At 39.7% G+C, this 19,486-nt stretch overlaps 1 protein-coding gene across 1 annotated transcript; it reads left to right on the forward strand.

The window, feature by feature from the left end:
- Positions 1 to 618: 618 nt before the first annotated feature.
- LOC109920676 (ATP-binding cassette sub-family C member 5-like) lies at positions 619 to 19,150 on the forward strand (the record flags this gene model as incomplete). Its single annotated transcript, XM_048621279.1, has 8 exons — positions 619 to 803; positions 1,238 to 1,384; positions 3,297 to 3,426; positions 8,765 to 8,918; positions 10,533 to 10,661; positions 11,730 to 11,916; positions 13,949 to 14,038; positions 18,961 to 19,150. Coding segments are annotated over 8 exons (1,212 nt in total), but the record flags the coding sequence as incomplete, so codon positions are not given.
- Positions 19,151 to 19,486: the final 336 nt, after the last annotated feature.

Raw genomic sequence — 19,486 nt, forward strand, 5'->3', positions numbered from 1 at the left:
TTTAACCAAGCTCTCTTCAAAGTCCATTTCCTTTAAAAAAAACAGTTTTGCTTTTTGTATTAGCGCAAAAATTTCACATTGAACCTCGATGTTTCCGTGTGACAGTGAGTATAGCAAGAACTCTTCCATTTTTAACAAACCAACATTGAAATGGAAACTAGCTCAAGAATGTCAATGTCTTTCAATTATCCCTTTTTTGATATATACTTTTTACAAGTCACCATATTTCTAAGCCTTCACTTTTACCCTACATGCAGTGTAAAGAGTAGCTGTTTTACTTCAGCTCCTGCAGTACTAGTAAGTCCAGAGCAGAACTATGTGCTGAGCAATTATTTCACTAAGCAAAGCCTTGTGGATCCTGTTTGATAAAAATTGATTTATTCAACTACACGAGGGGTCTCAGGATGGTTTACTTCTGAAATTAAATGGATCTCTTCTGCACTTAAATGGTTGGCTGGAATTTTGTTCCTCGGTTGGGTAGGACACTCAAGAAACCTCATTGTCAAATTCAGTGCAGTACAGGAATTGCAGTGAAACACATGAAAGAAAGTTATGGAAGAACAAAATTTCAATGGTAAAATTTGCTGAGCTGATATTTGTCATTTTATTTGCTACCAGACCAGCTTATGCAAGCTGAAGAAAAGGCTGGTGGTTCTGTGTCCTGGTCAACCTATGGAATTTACATCGAGGCTGCAGGAGGTAGTCTCGTCTTCTTTGTAAACATTCTTCTGTTCATACTGACAGCAGGCAGCATAGCATTCAGTAACTGGTGGCTCAGCTATTGGATTAAGCAAGGCAGTGGGGTGAGTTCCTTATAGTGGTAGAATACAGTACATATAGTAACAAACATGGATGTCCCAGAATGCCATAACTAACATGATTAGAACATACAGATGCAATTGTGCTTTTTGCAACTTTTTGTTTAAAATGTTCCCAAATTGCAGCAATTTGTAAATTATTGTTATGTATCCAGGATTATTAAATTAAGTTTATAATTCGCTATGATAATATGCAGTTATAAAAGCTGTAGGTTCTAATCACAAACTAGTGCCTTGGGCCTTATGTCTTGTAATACTTCAAAGTGCAACAGAACTGCAAATCATAAAGAAAATAAAATTCAATCTTGAATTCATCTCATACACTAAATGTGTGTTGAATGAATACCTTGATGAACTCAGCAGATGATTGTAGACTGGCTTCTTAAGAGATTGATATTGTGCATGACATTATTTTTCAGAATACACCTGTAACTAAAGGTAATACAACCTACATCAGCAACAGCATGAGAGACCATCCGAAACAGAACTTTTACACTTGCGTCTATGCTCTATCCATGGTGGCTGTACTACTTTTCAAGGCACTCCGTGGTTACACATTTGTTAAGGTGCTGAAATATAATGTTTGTGATAAACAAATAACTCTGTTTCATTATAATTGATAGACCAATACCTATTTCAAATCTGTGCAAGATAGAGAAGTAATTGCATCGATGAACCCCACTGTTACAATCTTCTTGGTAATGATCAATACCGAATATTTCTGCAGGGTAATCTCATTTCTGCAAGTAAATTGCTTGTTTTCATAAGAATGCTGTGCATGCCTGCTGATTATGTTATGCAATTCTTCAGTTTCCTTGGATCCAAGCTAGAGAATAAAAAAAAGTGATTTTTAGACTTTGTGTATTGTTAGATGGTAGGAATTAGTAGAAATCAAGGAGCAGACTCAGAATTCCATTCCTACATTTGCTGTGAGTGCTGCAGTCCAACCCTCGCTCTCTTATGGGCAACTGCAGTGCGTTCCTAAGATGTTGATCTTAATCTTGTTTACTTTTGACACTTCTCAGTGCACATCAAGCTACACATCTCTTATTCAAACTGTCTCACTAAGCCATTTCCAAAACTGTCCTTAAAACTACTGAGTGAGCTCTTGACATAGTCCAAGCAAGTGAATGGGGATATGATTGTAACAATATGAACCTCAATTTATGTACAGCCTTTAGTATAATAAATCAACCCAAGGTGCTTCACAGGAGCATCATTAACTAAACATGATATCAAGTCAGATGAAGATATTTGGTCAGATGACAAAAAGCTTGGTCAAAGAGTTAGGTTTTAAGGAGTGTTGTTGTATTGGAGGAAAGTGCATGTAAAGGTGTAGGGAATTGAAAGAGTGGCCAACAAAAGTTGTAACAATTAAAATTAAAAACACTCAAGGTTAGAATTAGAGAACTGTACAAACCCCCAAGGCAGATGGTGATAGAGGAGACTATCAAGGTAGAGAGGGACAAGGCTATGGAGGGATTTTAAAACAAGGATGAGAATTTTAAAATCAAGATGTTGCATGACTGGGAGCCAACAAAGACTAGCATAAGAAACATCCTTGGTTAGCCTGATTGGTTCCTATTACCTTGCGTAACTAAATAATGTCAGTCAACAAATGTAACATTAGTATGAGGACGGGAGGAGGGCTAGTCTGTAATGGAGATAGCCTCTACAGCTAAGGCCACCTACTATTGACAATTTCCTTTGATAGCTTCCTCTCTCATTTTCCAAGCAGGGCATTAGATTTAATGAGTTGACTAAGTGTTGTTAATGAGTGAATAAGTGTTGCATGAGTTGTTATGCACGAGGAAGGATTTGAAGATTCTGAACAATTTGTAAGGGAAGGTGGAAAGATGTAGATAAGACTATTCAGGAAGAAGAAAGATATGTTTATACAAAAAAAATTTATTTCAGATTGCCACAAGTGACTTATGAAGCTGGCAATGGGTTTTGTGCCACTTTCTCTTCCTATCCAGTCTTTCTTTTGCTTTTGTGCTATTTTGACTAAGTAATGTTTCAGTGCATAGCAATGAAGTCTTAAAACGAAAGCTGTGCATTCACATCTCAACTTTCAAATGTTTCATGACTGTAAGTTTTGCTGTCCAGAACAATAACAGTTGCTGGTGGTGCTTTTCTCTTTAAACTTTCATGTGGACGTGCTTATCTTGTTTGTTTACGTTAAAATGAACCTAGGAATTTAAATGGAACCAATGCCAGATCTCATAGACAGAAGGAAACCTGACCTATAGCATACTTCTGGTGACATTAAAACTGAATAATAAAATCTAAATTGGAGCCTTTACACATTAGGTTATCAAAACCTATTTGTTAATAAAATCCTTAAAAACTTTTACATCACATTTTAAGTAGCATTTGGTGAATTTGACTTTATTCCCTGTATTGAAATAAATATAGTTCTAATGGACTCTTGGTTATTTAAATCTTTAGTAATTATGTATTATGTTTCCTGAACAGTGCACACTTAGGGCCTCCTCCAAGCTGCATGATTCTCTTTTTAAGAAAATTCTGAGGAGCCCAATGCAATTCTTCGACACAACGCCTCTGGGTCGCATTCTAAATAGATTTGCTAAGGATATGGATGAAGGTAAGACCTATAAAATGTTTTGAATAGGTAAATGTATTTTTAAACAAAATCTTAGAATTGACAGTACAGCTTGTGGCATAGTGTAATTGTATGGTGTGCTTTCACATTTTTCCCATTTGGAGAATATTAAGCTTTGAATAATTGTTCAGGAGAAATTGTAAGCCAAGGGTGGGCACTGTTGAGAAAGAGGAAAGACTAGGAGTGATAGTTAGTCACTTCATTGATTTCAAGCTGAGGGAGTGCAGTTATACTTTTATTTTACTATAAAGGCAAAATTCTTCTGGGTGCACATCAATATGAGAAAGGACAGTAGTAATTTAATTTAAATTTTAAGCTCTCAGCTAATCATATTAAAGCATCCCTGCGCAGGAACATCTTGCAAAGCTTTCAATTTGTAATAACTAGAATATTACTTCATGCCTGGTACACAAGTGTGTGTGTAAATAGGAAATAAATAAATTTTTTAAATGGAGAAGTTCTGCCCATTTCATGCTTTCAGTAGCAAACAGACAATTTAATCTTTACTGAATTGCTTGTACTGTGAGATTGCCCTTTGCAGTAATCTGTCATCATTCTTTTTCCTCCAAATTGAATAAGGAATTGATTTGGCCAAGCATTTTTTTCTCTCTCTGTGGCTGCAGACAAAGTATAAATTTCTGTTGACTTTGTGGAAGCAGTGCTCATTGATATCAAAGTTTGGTGCCATGCAGTCTGTGTACCTAATGCAACTTGAAGAAAGATTTTCTGACTACACAGTGTAGCTGCCAGACGTCATAACTGCAATCTGTTGGTAGTAGCTCAGGATGCATTGGGGTCTTTCTGAAAACTGTCTTGAAACAGAAAGGTCATAGGAATAAAACTATAACTTCCCTTTATTCTGATTTTTCAAAAGAAAATTTATATCCTCATAAAACTTAAATGACATCAACTACATTAAAAGATTCAGAATACAACCCGATAACTGTTGGAACAGTAGTGTATTCTACAAATAAGACATTGTTATGATTCTTAATTATAATTTAGATTTATGATTTTTTCAGGTGAGTCCTAGTGCACATCATTGTCCTTTCTGTATGACAATTACACAGTGATTTTCTGGTTCAGGAGGTCAAAACAAAGGGTAAAAGCATGAATGGTAATGTTAACTGTTAATTCAATTTAATTGGTTTCAGTAAGTGAGTATTAACATCAATTTGCACTGAAATATATCATGGTAGTGAAATATTCCATCTCTGGAGGTGATGAATTGTTGGTAGACCAGTTTATGATATTTTATATTCTGCAGACAGCAATAATTTAAAGGAAATTGGCTTGTTTCATTTTTGTTTGGACAGGCTAGAAAATATTATGCTACAGCTTGAAAAAAGCTTTAATGTTCAACGCACTTTGTATTTTTTTTGTTCCTTTTTCCTACCCAGAAGCTGGGGGAAAGCAATGGCCTAGTGGTACTGTTGCTGGACTGTTAACCCAGAGACTCAGGAAATGTTCTGGGGACCCAGGTTCGCAGGGACCCATGGTAGATGGTGGAAGTTGAATTCAATAGATATCTGGAATTAATAAGTCTAATGATGACCATGGATCTGTTGTCAACTGCCAGGAAAAACTCACCTGGTTCACTAATGTCCTGAAGGGAAAGAAACTGCTGTCCTTACCCAGTCTGGCCTATATGTGATTTCAGACCCACAGCAATGTGGTTGCCTCTGGGCAAGTAGGGATGGGCAATAAATGCTGCCTGACCAGTGATGCCCTCATCCTATGAATGAATAATGAAAAAAAAAGTGTTATGACATACAAGTGAGTGACCTCCACACCACCAAAATTACCATATGTTTTTAAATTTTTTTTTAAAAACTACTAACCACTACCAGTAAAAACATCCATTAAAATATATTTGGACAGATACATGGATAAGAAAGGTTTAGAGGGATATGGGCCAAACACAGAAAATATGACAAGTTTAGTTTGGGAAATCTGGTCAGCATGGATGAGTTGGACCGAAGGGTCTGTTTCTGTGCTGTATTACTCGATCACTCTATGACTCTGTGACCTGTATAGCCAATTCATTATCCATTTGCAAAGCCTATTAAGGACAAAGAAAGCTTTCAAAAGACAGAGGTAGGCAAGGAGGGAGGGATTGGACTAAATCAAATGGAGAAGGATGGGGAAGTAAAGCACGGTGTACTCTGCATGCCCATCTCCCTGTAAAAGCACAGACAGCATTGATAGACACTGTAAACTCCCTCTCCAAGGATGCCCAGGCATGAATGTAGCCGTGGGAGAGGGACAGACAGGCAGAAGATGTGACCCCCTCCACAGTCCACTGCCTGGACCAGGTTTATAGCCAGCCTGGCCAGGCCCAAAAGGACATTTTCCAATCTGTCCACACCCCTCTGCATCAGATGCCCAAAGATCAGAAGTGTAGGACTGAAGTGCAACAAAAAACACAACAAAAGAGTTTCCAAATAAACAAAAAGGACATGCCCACAACCAATATATTTGACACATCTTGTAACCCCGAGTAGTAATTATTTTCAGATTAATTCATTTTCTTAATGACAGAGTTTCACTGGGCATGGTGAGGCTGGTGCAGGTGCAGGCTGTGAGGTAAAAAAGCAGTGAGTACCAATCTGCCCACTTTCGTGTTTGATCCAAGTGGATTTGGAAGAGAATGAGGAACTGGGAATACTTTAATAACTGAAATCAGCAAGTTTGTAGTTAGCCACAGTTATGACCATCACTAAAGGAGGAGAGGCCACTTGTGTGTATAATCAGATATCAGACAAATAACAGTGCATGCTAGCTCAGATCAATGGATTTCACTGAGGCGAAATAACTTGATTTTAAGTCCCAATTGCAGCTTTCTTGGAGTTATTTTCAAGTGCCTGAATCTCAACTTGCTTGCATTTGTTTTAATTCTCTCGTGAGATGTAGGCATCACTGGCTGGTCAGCATTTATTGCCTGTACCTAGTTACCCTTGAGAACGTGGTGGTGAGCTGCATTCTTAAGCTGCTACAGGTCATGGGCTGTAGGTAGACCCATAATGCCCTTAGGGAGGGAATTCTAGGATTTCAACCTAGCAATAGTGAGGGAGTAGGTGATGTATTTCCAAGTCAGTATGGTCAATGACATGGAGGGAAATTTGCAGATGCTGGTGATCCCATGTATTTGTTAACCTTGTCCTTCTAGGTGGAAGTGGTTTTGGGTTTGGAAGGTGCTGTGAAAGGATCATTGATGACTTCATGCAGTGCATCTAGTAGATAGTACACCCTGCTGCTACTGAGTGTCGGTGATAGAGGGAGTGAATACTTATGAATGTGGAGAAAATTACGCAGGCTGCTTTATCCTGGATGGTGGAACAGGATGGTGGATAAAGGAACTGAATGGCCTACTCCCCTTCCTGTGTTCCTTTGTTCCTTGGTGTTGAGCTACATCAGTGAGGTTTTCCTCCATCCTCTGTATCAGATTAGACAGAGTGTGCAATCCATTGGTCTGAGCCAGCAAGCAATTAGTTGTCCGTCAAGTCTGATTATTCTTAGAGATGGCGTGTCTTTCCATGTAGGAGAGCATCATTGTCAATTCCTGGGAAACATGGTGTATCTTAGAATTAGATTCATCCATTTTCCCTCTGGGAGTATGCTATGCCACTGGAAATGTTGACAGAAGCACACACGTTTGCTGCTCCACAAGTTCCCTTTTCACAGTTGATGCTTCAAGTTCATCATCGCAACCAAACCAAGCAAAGCAAAGCTTAGAATTTCCTGCTCCTCTGCACTGCTGGCGCAGTGACCGCATGTATTTCTACAAGTATGTGATGTACTTCTCACCTTGTGCCACCTATTCAAACCACCGAGACCCCACCAAGACATGTGTTTCTGTACTGGTGAAGGGTTTTCAGGAATCACGTGATGGTGCATCCTCAGAATGGTTGCTGTCCTCCAAGGACTCCGCAGTGTGGTCCTTGTCAGCTCCTCGGTGACCTATGAAGGACCTTTGGTGGATGAAAGAGAAGAATTAGTGCTAATAGTGAAAAAGAGTACAAACACAGCCTAATGACAGTATCAAGACAGTTATTCTGGACACAGTTCAACATGAATGATTGCAAGTTGATAGTGCATTATCTCATACTGTCACTAGGTTTCTCAGTCATCCCATCCCTCCTTCACCAACTCTGGCTTGCCAAACTCCAAGACACCTTCTTTTATAGGAATGGTATGGTTATGAACATGACTACATTGCTGTTTCCTACCCTGATTCTATAACTGTCTCTGGAGTTGTGAACTCTCTTCTGCAATTGTAAAAGGCAGAGATCCGAGTGTAAAAAGCAGAATGTACTGAGGATAGAATTAGAATATTTGAGGATGATGACTGTGAGGGATTGGTGTTAGAGGGAAATTTGGGGTGGATTGCAAATGGAAATTGTGAAGGCAGCTGGAGAGAACAAATGCACAGAATTGCACATGGTAGTCAGAGGAGAATACTATTGAGTTTGAGTGAGGTGATTGCAATGCCTGAGTGATGAGGCACTTTTCTGGACCTAATGTGGTCATTAAATCCCTAATGACACTGCTTCTCACTTTTTCTATCTTCAGCCACGACAGCTTGGTAAGGTCCAATGGTGTTTTCCTCCATCCTCAGCAAATACAACTTCATTCTTTGTGCTCACTGTCTCCAGCGTGACCTCCAGTGATGAATGTGAATATGGGGAGAAGCTTCCCACATTTTCCTTCTGTTCCAAACCAGCTTTCTGATTCTTTCCACAGCAAGTTTTCCTGCAGCCATTCAGACCCCACTAGGGACTAATTAAATAGAGCTTTCGATAACAGACTCAGGGCTTGATCACGTCCATATTCTCTGTTTGGCCAGGAAATCAAATACAGGAGTCAGATATAGTTCTTAGGGCTAAAGAGATCAATGGATATGGGGAAAAAAGCCAGGAACAGGGTACTGAGTTGGATAATAAAGCATGATCATATTCAGTGGTAGAACAGGCTGAAATGGCTGAATGGCTTACTCTTGTTCCTATTTTCTGCCTTTTGTAAACTGATGCCTGAATTAATCAGATTCTAAATCAGCTAAGTGTGGCACATTTTGCTAGGTCCTGGAGTTGAAAGTTTTGACCTACATATCTTCTTTTGCTTTTGTTTTCATTATCCTAAACTTACCTTCTACCAAAATAAACAACATCAGTTGACCAGGAGCTTGCTCCCATAAAACAAATTTATTATATGTTCCGTAATTGCTCTGTGTACTTTCTGTTTTTAGGATTGTTGTACGTACATCTGTCATAAGGGAAGATAATGTGTTTTAACACTAGGTATTCTATGTTCTCTTCTTCAGTGGATGTGCGACTGACCACACAGACTGAGATGTTGATCCAGAATATCATTCTTATACTGTTCTGTCTTGGTGTCGTCAGTTCCGTCTTTCCGTGGTTCCTCATTTCAGTGTTACCACTCAGTATTATCTTCATGGTAGTCAACAGAATATCAAGGTAATGTCCCTGGCACATATTTCTGTCAGTAGATCTGATATTAATGAAACTCTTCTCAAGGAGTCTTGGCGCTAACTGAGTTCTTAGTCAGCTGAACGGGATGACAATTTACTGGAATTACTGATGGGATAAAATCTAATTTTCCTTTAATCTTCTTCTCATTGAACTCTTTTAGAAGATGAGCAGTAGGAACTGAGGCACAGTAATATTGACGCATCTCCATATTAACAGCATAATATTTTTAAATCAAAGATGTTCTCATAATGCCAGTAGGAGGTAAATACCTAAAAACGCCATTAAGAGGTAAATACCTGAAATAAAGAATTTATAAAATCTATTTAAGGTGATGTCTCTGTGGCTTACTAAATAAATTAACTATGTATAACAAAAACAGGAAGTATTGAAGAAACTCAACAGGTCTGGCAGCATCTGTGGGGAGAGACTCTTCATTAGAAGTTCTTCAGAGACTCAAAACATTAACTCTGCTTTCTCCCCACAGAAGCTGCTGAGTTTCTCCAGCAATTTGTTTTTGTTTTGGATCTCCAGCGTCTGCAGTTCTTTGTTTAAAATGAACTATGTTAACCACGTTAAACACCAAATGTTACAAAGTTGGTTATTCAGAGTCCAGACATATATCTTTCTGGTTACAGATCACAAAACTCCAACACGTTGATTACTTTTTTCACCTATTTATTCAGTTCTCACCAAATTATCCCTTAATCGCATGAGAGGAGAGTGCTGATTGAGAGATCCTTGCCACCCTATCAGCACTCTCCTCTCATCCACGATAGATGTTGGTTTTCCCCTTGACCATAAGATGTAGCAGCAGAAGTACGCCATTCAGCCTGTCGAGTCTGCTTCCCCATTCATTGAGATCCTGGCTGAACTGATAAACAGCAACTGGATTTGTATTCTTGTGAAATGTCCTAATGAGGGCATGATGAATAGCTTCATTGGTTTATTTCTCAGAGCAATGCCCCAACCAATCAGAGCCAACTTGCCTAGTTTAAAAAATTCGAAAAGCTTGGGCTTTTAACTGTTAACCAGCATCAATTGGTGCATTTTCTAAAGCAATGCCTCAATCAGTTACAGTCCACTTGGCAACCAATCAGCACTCTCCTCTCATGTAGTAAATGTTGGTTTTCCACTTGAATTTGAATTCTTGTGAAATATCCCTTAATCAGCAGAGAATCATTACCTGTGTCAGTCCCATTTGACATCCTGTCGGACCCTACTGAATTATAACAAGCCATTCAGGCCACAGTGTTATCCAATTTGTGTTATGGAGTATATGAGTTGATTTGAGCCCGAGGCAGTGCTGCAACTCTAGCCCTAGCTTCTTTGTTGCTGAATTAAAAGGAAGAGAGTTAAACACCATCTCTGTGCTGCTGGAAAGAGCACATGTATGTTTATTTATTGAATGAATGAATTTTGTTGTGAGGCTGAATTGGATATTTACAATCCCAGTTCAGAGGTGCAGAGTAGAATAAAGTCATGAAGGACTGTCATTAGCTTTCAATACATATCTCTTTATATTTCTATTGTTGGACAAAAGGAATAAAGGACAGAGTAGAAAGAAAATTAATAATTGATGAATTCTGTACCTCTTGGCAGGGTTTTAGTTCGTGAGCTTAAGCGTATGGACAGTATCAGTCAGTCACCGTTTACATCCCACATCACCTCCAGTGTCCAGGGTTTAGCTACTATCCATGCTTATGACAAAGAAATTGAGTTCCTGCAAAGGTAAGTAGCAAATACCTTTAAAATATATGAATCTACAGCAAAGTACAATTACTGTATGTAAAATATAAAATTAAGAATATCTTTTAAGCATGGCACCCCTCTATGATTTTTGCCTGGAAGGTTCAGGCCAAGTATAGTCTTCAGGTAACATGCATTAGAGGGTGGAAAAATAATTGGGCCAATACATAGTGATGGTTTTAAAGTCATGCATTCCATCCTTTTTTCCCATTACATTTCACTATTATTTTGTTATCTTACTAGAGACAACTCTCCCAATTTTGGCACTAGCTTTGATGTAAGTAAAATGTTTGATCTCAAGAATGTTGCCTGCAAGTGTCTGTCTCAGGTGGAGTAAGTCAGTTCAGCTCCTAGCAGTGCTTGGGAGGCAGACGTGATGGGGAACAGTCTTCTCTCACTTTCCTGCAGCTTTAGTGCATCCCTCAGCAGATCAAAGAGCATTTTTCACTGAGTTGATGGTCCTTGATGCGCAGTTGATGTTTGTCTCGGAGTGCATCCCAGGAACAGCCTGTGGAGCACAGAGTCCTGTGTCATGGAGCTGCTCGGGACGAACCACGTCAAAAGCCATTGCATTCTCTCTCCAGGCTTTCTTTTGGAAGGAGATGTGTGACAGTCTCTTTGCCAGCACAGCTGCTTCGAGGGCAGCATGTAGTGGCGCAGAGAGTCTGGGCATACATGAAGGGTCTAATGGGCAGTGCCCTTCTCACCACCAGTCAAGCTATGTCTTGGTACTTATTGCAAAGTTCTGGTGATGAGGCATTCTGCCGCATGACTTTGACAGTCTGCTCAGGGAACCACACGACAGGATCCACCCTCTGACATTTTACCAACTAAATTCTAATATCTGCTTTTACGCCAATAGATTACAAGTGAAGTTGACAAATCATGGGGTAGAAACAACACTGCTGACATCTGGTGGTCGAACGTTGTGCATGGCCATTGATGCTATTTTGCTGAAAAAGTGGTTAATTTCAGCTTAAACCTACCATACTCCCCACATTTTAGAAGTCAGTCTGTACCATTTAACTCTAAGGTGCCATTTTCTCTTAGGTATCAGGAGCTCCTAGATTCCAATCAAGGTCCCCATTTTCTGTTCAGCTGCGGCATGCGCTGGCTGGCCGTTCGCCTTGATCTTATAAGCATCATACTTATCACCATTGTGTCAGCAATGATGGTTTTCATGCATGGAAGAATTCCGCCAGCTTACGCAGGCCTTGCCATCTCTCATGCAGTCCAGGTAACTTCAAATTAAAGAACTTAAATTGCAAGCCATGAACAATAATTAACTGTGAATGAGTAACAAAATGGAAGTTGGCCAGAGAAGTTTGAAGATGTCTAGATACTGTGTTCCACTATTTAACTTGTTCCCTGAAATCTTTAATTTCATTAAGTTAATTCTGGTTTAATTTATAATGAACAAGCAAGAATCAACCACAGTGACTGGGATGGGGAGGGGGAAAAATAGCCCATCCTGAAAAGTGTCTGACCATTGGGTGAGGCCAATGATCAGGCTCGCCTTCAATATCTAACTCTCCATTCGCAGGTGCTCAACATTCACAAAAGCCCCTCACTAATAATGACAATTTGGGTGAGATGCTGAGAATCTTTTCCCATAAAGTACCTTGGCATGAGTCACTGCCTTCAGAAAAGGAACAAGAGAATAAGAATTATTCATGATATTAATAAGTATTGTAGTATCCCATAATGAAGATTAAGAATTGTAGGTTTAAGTTATGAGCGTCAGTCCTATGGCCAAAAAAAGCCAAGTGAAGTTTGAGAAAGGTATTTTTATGCAGACTTTATGAGCCAGGAGGAGTAGAAATGCTCCTTCTGCCTCCATAGAGCCACATCCAGCCTCCCCGTACTGACCATTTTTGTAGCAACCCCTGACCCTTCACCATTCCCAATATTTCGCTCTTGCTCTCATGCACCTTGCTGGGTTTTGTATGATGGGGGTTGACCTCCTTACTGTTATACGCTAGAAAATAATTGTTTTTGAACATAGCCTAAGTCTACATTTTTACTGAGAGCTTTAAGCAGCAACAGGACATCCTGACTCTTGTACTCATTTCCCCGATCAAAAAAGGCAAGCATGCCATATGCCTTATTTACCACCCTATCTACTTGCATGGCTACTTTCAGGGAACTATGGACTTGAACTCCAAGATCCCTCTGTACATCAGTGTTGTTCAGGGGCCTACCATTAACTGTATGCAGTTCCTTAACATTTGATCTCCCAAAGTGCAGTACCTCATACTTAGCCGAATTAAACTCGATCTGCTATTTCTCCACCCATATCTGCAACTGATCTATATCCCACTGTATCCTTTGACAACCTTCTAGACTACCCACAACTCCACCAATCTTTGTATCATCTGCAAACTTACTAAACCACCTATCTACATTTTCATCTAAGTCATTTATGTATATCACAAACATCAGAGGCCCCAGTATGGATCTCCACGGAACACCACTAGTCACGGACCTCCAGCCAGAGAAACACCCTTCCCCCAGTAACCTGTGCCTTCAATGGGCAAGTCAATTCTGAATTCACGCAGCCATGTCACCATGGATCCGTGCATCTTAATCTTCTGGATGAGCCTACCATGAGGGACCTTGTCGAAAGCCTTACTAAAATCCACGTTAAATAACATCCATTGCTCTACCCTTATCAATTACCTTTATCACCCCCTCAAAAAATTCAGTCAAGTTAGTACAACTTGACCTGCCCTGCACAAACCCATGCTGTCTGCCCTTAATTAGGCCATGCTTTTCCAAATACACGTATATCCTATCCCTAAGAATTCACTCCTGTAGCTTCCCAACCAATGATGTGAGACTCACCAGTCTATAGTTTCCTGGACTATGCCTGTTTCCCTCCTTGAACAGAGGAACAACATTGGCTACTTGCCAGTCCTCCCTAACCTCTCCAGTAAGGTTACAAAAATCTTGGTCAAGTCCCCAGCAATCTCCTCTCTTGCCTCTGTCAACAGCCTGGAATAGATACCATCGGGCCCTGGGGACTTGTCCGTGTTAATGCTCTTCAAGAGACCCAACACCACTTCTTTCTTGATCGCAACATGCTATCTTCTGTAATAACTTAAATGTGTTATGATTTTTTTCTGGTCTTAATTTTTATTTTAGAAAATAGCTTCTAAGTATCTCTTGATTTTTTTTTTCTTTTAACTAACAAAATATGCATTTATATTGTGATCATTTATTTTCTTTCATGAGAATATCTTCTTTGGCCCTTGTTTTGTATCAATCAGCTGACAGGACTGTTCCAATTTACGGTCCGCTTAGCATCAGAATCGGAAGCCAGGTTCACATCTGTAGAAAGGATCAGGCATTACATAATGGTGAGTTTTGTAGCAGTGATCACAGCTGAGATCATATTTATAGTGTTTCCAGTAACTTATAGACTAAATCTTAATTATACAGCTTGACTGCCGTAGAATTATTCATCTTCAATGCATAATTGTGTGTGAAGTATTTAAATATATATCTGTTTCACACGCGTGTTAGTTTCATAAGTAAATTGCCTTTTTCTCCGCAGATACATGCTGCTGTAAGTTTGTTCTATATCTACGCTATCAAAACCATGTAGGTCTAAGATGTGGGACAGTGAGTGGGAAAGCTTGAATTAAAGAGCTTTATTAAAAACTATGAAACCTGTTATAATGAGACAATCAGACAGTCTTCATTATCAGGTCATCATCACAGACATTACAAGGTGTTGCCATCAAACTTTCCTGTTGCCGGTTGCTACAGCCAGTTGCTACTTTTTCATTGAGGTTTTCATACACACTTTCTTGAACTCTTTGGTCTTTTTTATATACTCTTTACTTGACTGGGACCATTTCATTATCTTTTGATAACATAAAACAGACTAAGGCTATGAGACAATTGTCCAGACTTCTAAACATACCTTAGATGAAGCTGAACAAATTTACTATTTTATTATTGAATTTAATGATTAATTAAAACAAATTTTGGCCAAGAACCTACTGAGAGGGGTGCTAATCTCATGATGTCCCACCACATCAAGGATCTACATTGCTAGCTCTGTAAAGATTTGTAGGTTTGAGGTAGATTGTTTATTTGTATCTTAATTATGGTTACCTATATCACTGCAGTACATAGAAGGGATACTCGCATACCTCCACAGGCCACAAATTGAGCAAGGCTTTGTCAGTCTGGATTGTGGTGAGGTGTCAGAGGTATCTTGAGCCAACCCCCAGGAAGCACAATCTCTTTTAAAGGGATTAAACATTAGGAGGAAAAAAATGCCTTCTCCTCGGGGCTCTGATTGTTTTATTTAACCTATTTTTCTAATTAGCCTGTTCATAGAAGACATTATTACACACTTCTGGGGCAGGTAAGACTTGAACCCAGGCCTCCTGGTCCAGGGGTAGGGACACTACTACTGCACCACAAGAGTGCCCCCTCCTCAGGTCTGTAGGACACACTCCAGATCTGGATCACCTGGTGGACACGATAAAAATAATTTGACAGCGTCACACACCTGGACTCACCTATACTGCTGCCCCACAATATGCAAGGTTTTCAAGTTCAGGTACATGGAATTGGTAGGCCGCTCACAGAGATTCTGCCATTTACAGGGCATATTGAATGGCCCAAGAAAGGGCTAAAACTCAGAGAGCATGGAGGTGGGAGGATTGGAAGCAGGAAGTGAACTTACTTAATTAGGCAATTGGTGACATTTGAGAACCCTGTCACTTTCTGGGTTGGAAGGCCCAAATTCTGCCTTCATATCCTTCCACTATTTGGAACTTTTAAATGGTCAGTAAGTGATTACCTGAGAGCTCAATCCACTTGGGCTGCAATTATTTCAGCTCCAGGCAAGACAAGATAGCTATGGGCTACCTAACTCATTCAGCAGTGTGGCATAGGGTCAAGGAGCAGAATTAGGACATTCAACCCATCAAGTCTGCTCTGTCATTTGATCATGGATGATATGTTTCTTAATGCCGTTCTCCTGCCTTCTCTCCATAAGCCTTGATCCCCTTACCAATCAAAAACCTGCCTATCTCTTGTCTGAAATACACTCAATGACTTGGCTGCCACTGTCCTCTGTAGCAATGAGTTCCACAGAGTCAACGCCCGCTGGCTGAAGAAATTCGTCCTCATCTCAGCTCTAGTTGACCCTTCCCTCTGAGGCTATTCCCTCAGGTCCTAATCTCTCCTATGAGTGGAAGCATCTTCTTCTCCATGTTCACTCTAACCAGGCCTCTCAGTATTTGCCAATGCCAGCACATCCTTCAAGACATATAGAGTCCAAAATCACTCAAAACTCCAAATGTGGTCTGACCAGAGCCATATACAGCCTCAGCAGTACATCTCTGCTTCTGTATTCTGTCCATCTTGAAATGCTAACAATGCATTTCCCTTCCTAACTGCCACTGAATCTGAACTCCTAATGCCCTTTGTGCTTCAGATTTCCAAAGCCTTTCCCCCTTTTGAAAATAGTCTACACCACTAGTTTTTCTACCAAAGTACATAACCTCACACTTTCCTATCTGACTTTCCCAGTCCACCTGCCTGTTGAAATCCCCCATGATTATTGTCATAGTGCTTTTGTGAAATGCATTTTCTATTTCCCAACTTACTTTCTTCTCCACATTCTGACCAGTATTGTACACAACTCCCATCAAAGTCTTTATCCCTTTGCAATTTGTCAACTCTACCATCACAGATGTTATGCCTTCTGACTCTATGTCACTTTTTGCGATTGATTTAATTTCATTTTTTGCTACTAACAAGGCAACCCCTCCCCCATGCCCATCTGCCTGTCCTTTTGAAATGACATACATCCTTGGATATTTAGTTCTTAACCCCATCCCCTTGCAGCCACAATTCTGTGATACCCACAAAATTGTACCTGCCAATATTAATCTGCTCTACAAGCTCATTTACCTTGTTTCATGTACTGCATGTATTCAAGTACAACACTGTCAGTCCTGCACTGAGTGCCCCCTTTCTCGTAGCTGTCCTGTCATGTGCTGTGCCTGAAGTTATATTCATGACCCTCTCCATACTTTCTGTCCCATTACTTGTTGTGGAAACTTTAGTAATGTCTGCTCAGCCCTCTCCCCTTCAACTTTTTCTATATTTTTCTCTGTTTCTCTGCAACTGAACCCACCTCCCCATATTTAGTTTAAAGCCCTATCCACAGCCCTAGTTATGTGATTTGCCAGGACTCTAGTCCCAGCATGATTCGGGTGAAGCCCATTCAATTGAAACAGCTCCCTCCTTCCCCAGTACTGGTGCCAATGTCCCATGAATTTGAACCCCATTCTCTAACACCAATCTTTGACCCACATGTTTACCTCTTTAATCTTGTTGACACATTACCAGTTTGCTCTTGGCTCAAGTAATTCCTGTGCTGTAGTGTCCTATGTTCTATGATGTGTTACTCGTTGCAATCTGTACACATCTGAAGCCTGAATAGGGCTTTCAAAGGTTTTAATTACTATTGAAGCTTAAATAGTTTGGCCATCTCAGCTATATTTAAGAAAGGGCCATTGAAAGTACACGATAATAAAGCTTCGTACGTCAAGAAAGATCACTTCCACAATGCAACACAGCCGGAGTTAGTATATAGCTCAGGGAATTTGGATGCCCATTTCTGTGCCCCTTTCTGCAACTGATCTATATCCCACTGTATCTTTTGACAAACACCATACACAAGTCCATTGATGTTTGTATCGTCTGCAAATTTACTAACCCACCCATTTTCCTTTAAGTCATTTATATATATCACAAACAGCAGAGGTCCCAGTATGAATCCCTGCAGAACACCTCTAGTCATGGACCTCCAGCCAGAGAAACACCCTTCTACCACTACCTTCTTCCTTCTATGAGCAAGTCAATTCTGAATCCAAGAGGCCAGATTGCGGCAGATGACGGCAAATTATTATGGGTGACTTGGTGATGGGATACAGGTTTCTGTTGAGTTATTTCAAAGTGATTGACTGATACATGTTGCTGAATCAGCTACATTATTAATTTTTTTCATTGGACTACTGAATTTTAAATTTTTAAAATGGAAAAAGATTTACCAGTTCACTCTCCCATTGCCTCCGAATTCTTCGAACTATATACACACTCTGGCTGTGATCTCATCTTGCTGACCTGATCAAATTCTATTTGCACTATCTGCTGTTGTGGGATTCGAACCTGGATCCCTAGAACATTAAAATGGTGTCTGAATTACTGTTCCAAAGATAGTGCCACTACACAATCACCATTGCAGACTGTCATTTCAGGGTGATCCCTTGATCTGCACTAATCTCAGTCTGACATGAAGCTGGACCTGATGCAGGGATTTGGCCCCTGAGAGCCACCTTTATGCCCTTGCTTCCAACTCCATCAGTTGCCTGATTGTTAGAAGATCAGCGGGCTTTCCCACCTCTGTAGGCCATAGTTTTATTTTCAGGTTCTGAGGAAGGGTCACCGGATCTGAAATGTTCACTCTGATGTTTCTTCATAATTGCTGCCAGACCTGCTGAGCTTTTCCAGCAACTTGTTTTCGTTTATATTTTTTTTCCCTGGAAATCCCTACTTTTATGCAGTTAATCTAAAAGCAGAAAGATCCTGCCCAGAATATCAGGTCCTGTTCTGACTTCAATGTCTCTTGCTATTCTTTAGGCAGGTGTATACTGGAAGATCTACCAATTTTCAATTCTTGATGATCATTGTGATAATATCCTTTAATCAAAGCTGTCTGTCTCTTAGGGGCATTTTATCCTTTGATATTACATTAAAACTGTGAAATAACCGCACCTCCTAATAACTTACCTCATGAAGAATTGTCAGGTTTTTTTTCCACAGACAATAATCTACACACACCACTTAGAAATCTGTAAGAAATGATTCATCATCTAACTAATTTAATGTGGAATTACATTCAACTAAAGTATAATAAAACCTTGATGGAGAATTTTTATTTTTTGATTGTGTACTTCCTCCTTTGTCTTAAATAAAAACAGCAAATGCTGGAAATGCAGCTTCCAGAGAGAAAATAGAGATACGTTCAAGTTGATGACCTTGTGTTCCCTTGTTTTTGTTTTGTACCTATAAAGCCCTGGTAAGAGGCCTTTTTGAGAAGAATAGCCTAAATTGAGAAGCACTGCCTAATTTATATCACCAGAGAAAAAAAAAACTTAAGATCTTTTCTAAGCAAACCTCTTTATTGTCTCATTGATATGTTACTGTTATAATTTGGTATTGTAATGTTAATGTTCTGTATCACATTTAGAATTTGGAATCTGAAGCACCACCACATATTCCAGAGACAGCACCTCCCCCTGATTGGCCTCAGGAAGGAAAAATCCAGTTTGAGGAAGTGGAAATGTGTTACCGTGATACCTTACCAGTTGTGCTTAAGAAAGTTACATTTACCATTAAACCTCGGGAAAAAATTGGAATTGTAGGAAGAACAGGATCGGGTATATTTGTTTTTTTTCCACTACTTACAATTTATTTTGAAGAATATTCAACGTGCTTAAAGAGATTGCCAAGTGTTTTCAAATGTTTTTATTTATTTGAAACAATGTCAAGATTGTAGCCCTGAACAGATGATCAAAAGTAAAATATTTAATGTTACCAAGTAAAGAATCTGCTTCCAACATGAAAGCAGAGATTTCGAGTGCTGACAAGTGCATGAGATTTGTCAGGCCTAAAGCCAATGCTTAATATTTTAAATTGGGATCTGCCCAATTTATTCTCTTGAGGAAGAAGTAATATTTCATACCCACACTGAAGGAACAGCTATACTGTTTCCA

The sequence above is a fragment of the Rhincodon typus genome, unplaced genomic scaffold (genome assembly GCF_021869965.1).
Source record: "Rhincodon typus isolate 14 unplaced genomic scaffold, sRhiTyp1.1 hic_rhity00000367, whole genome shotgun sequence".
NCBI classification, from domain to species: Eukaryota; Metazoa; Chordata; class Chondrichthyes; order Orectolobiformes; family Rhincodontidae; genus Rhincodon; species Rhincodon typus.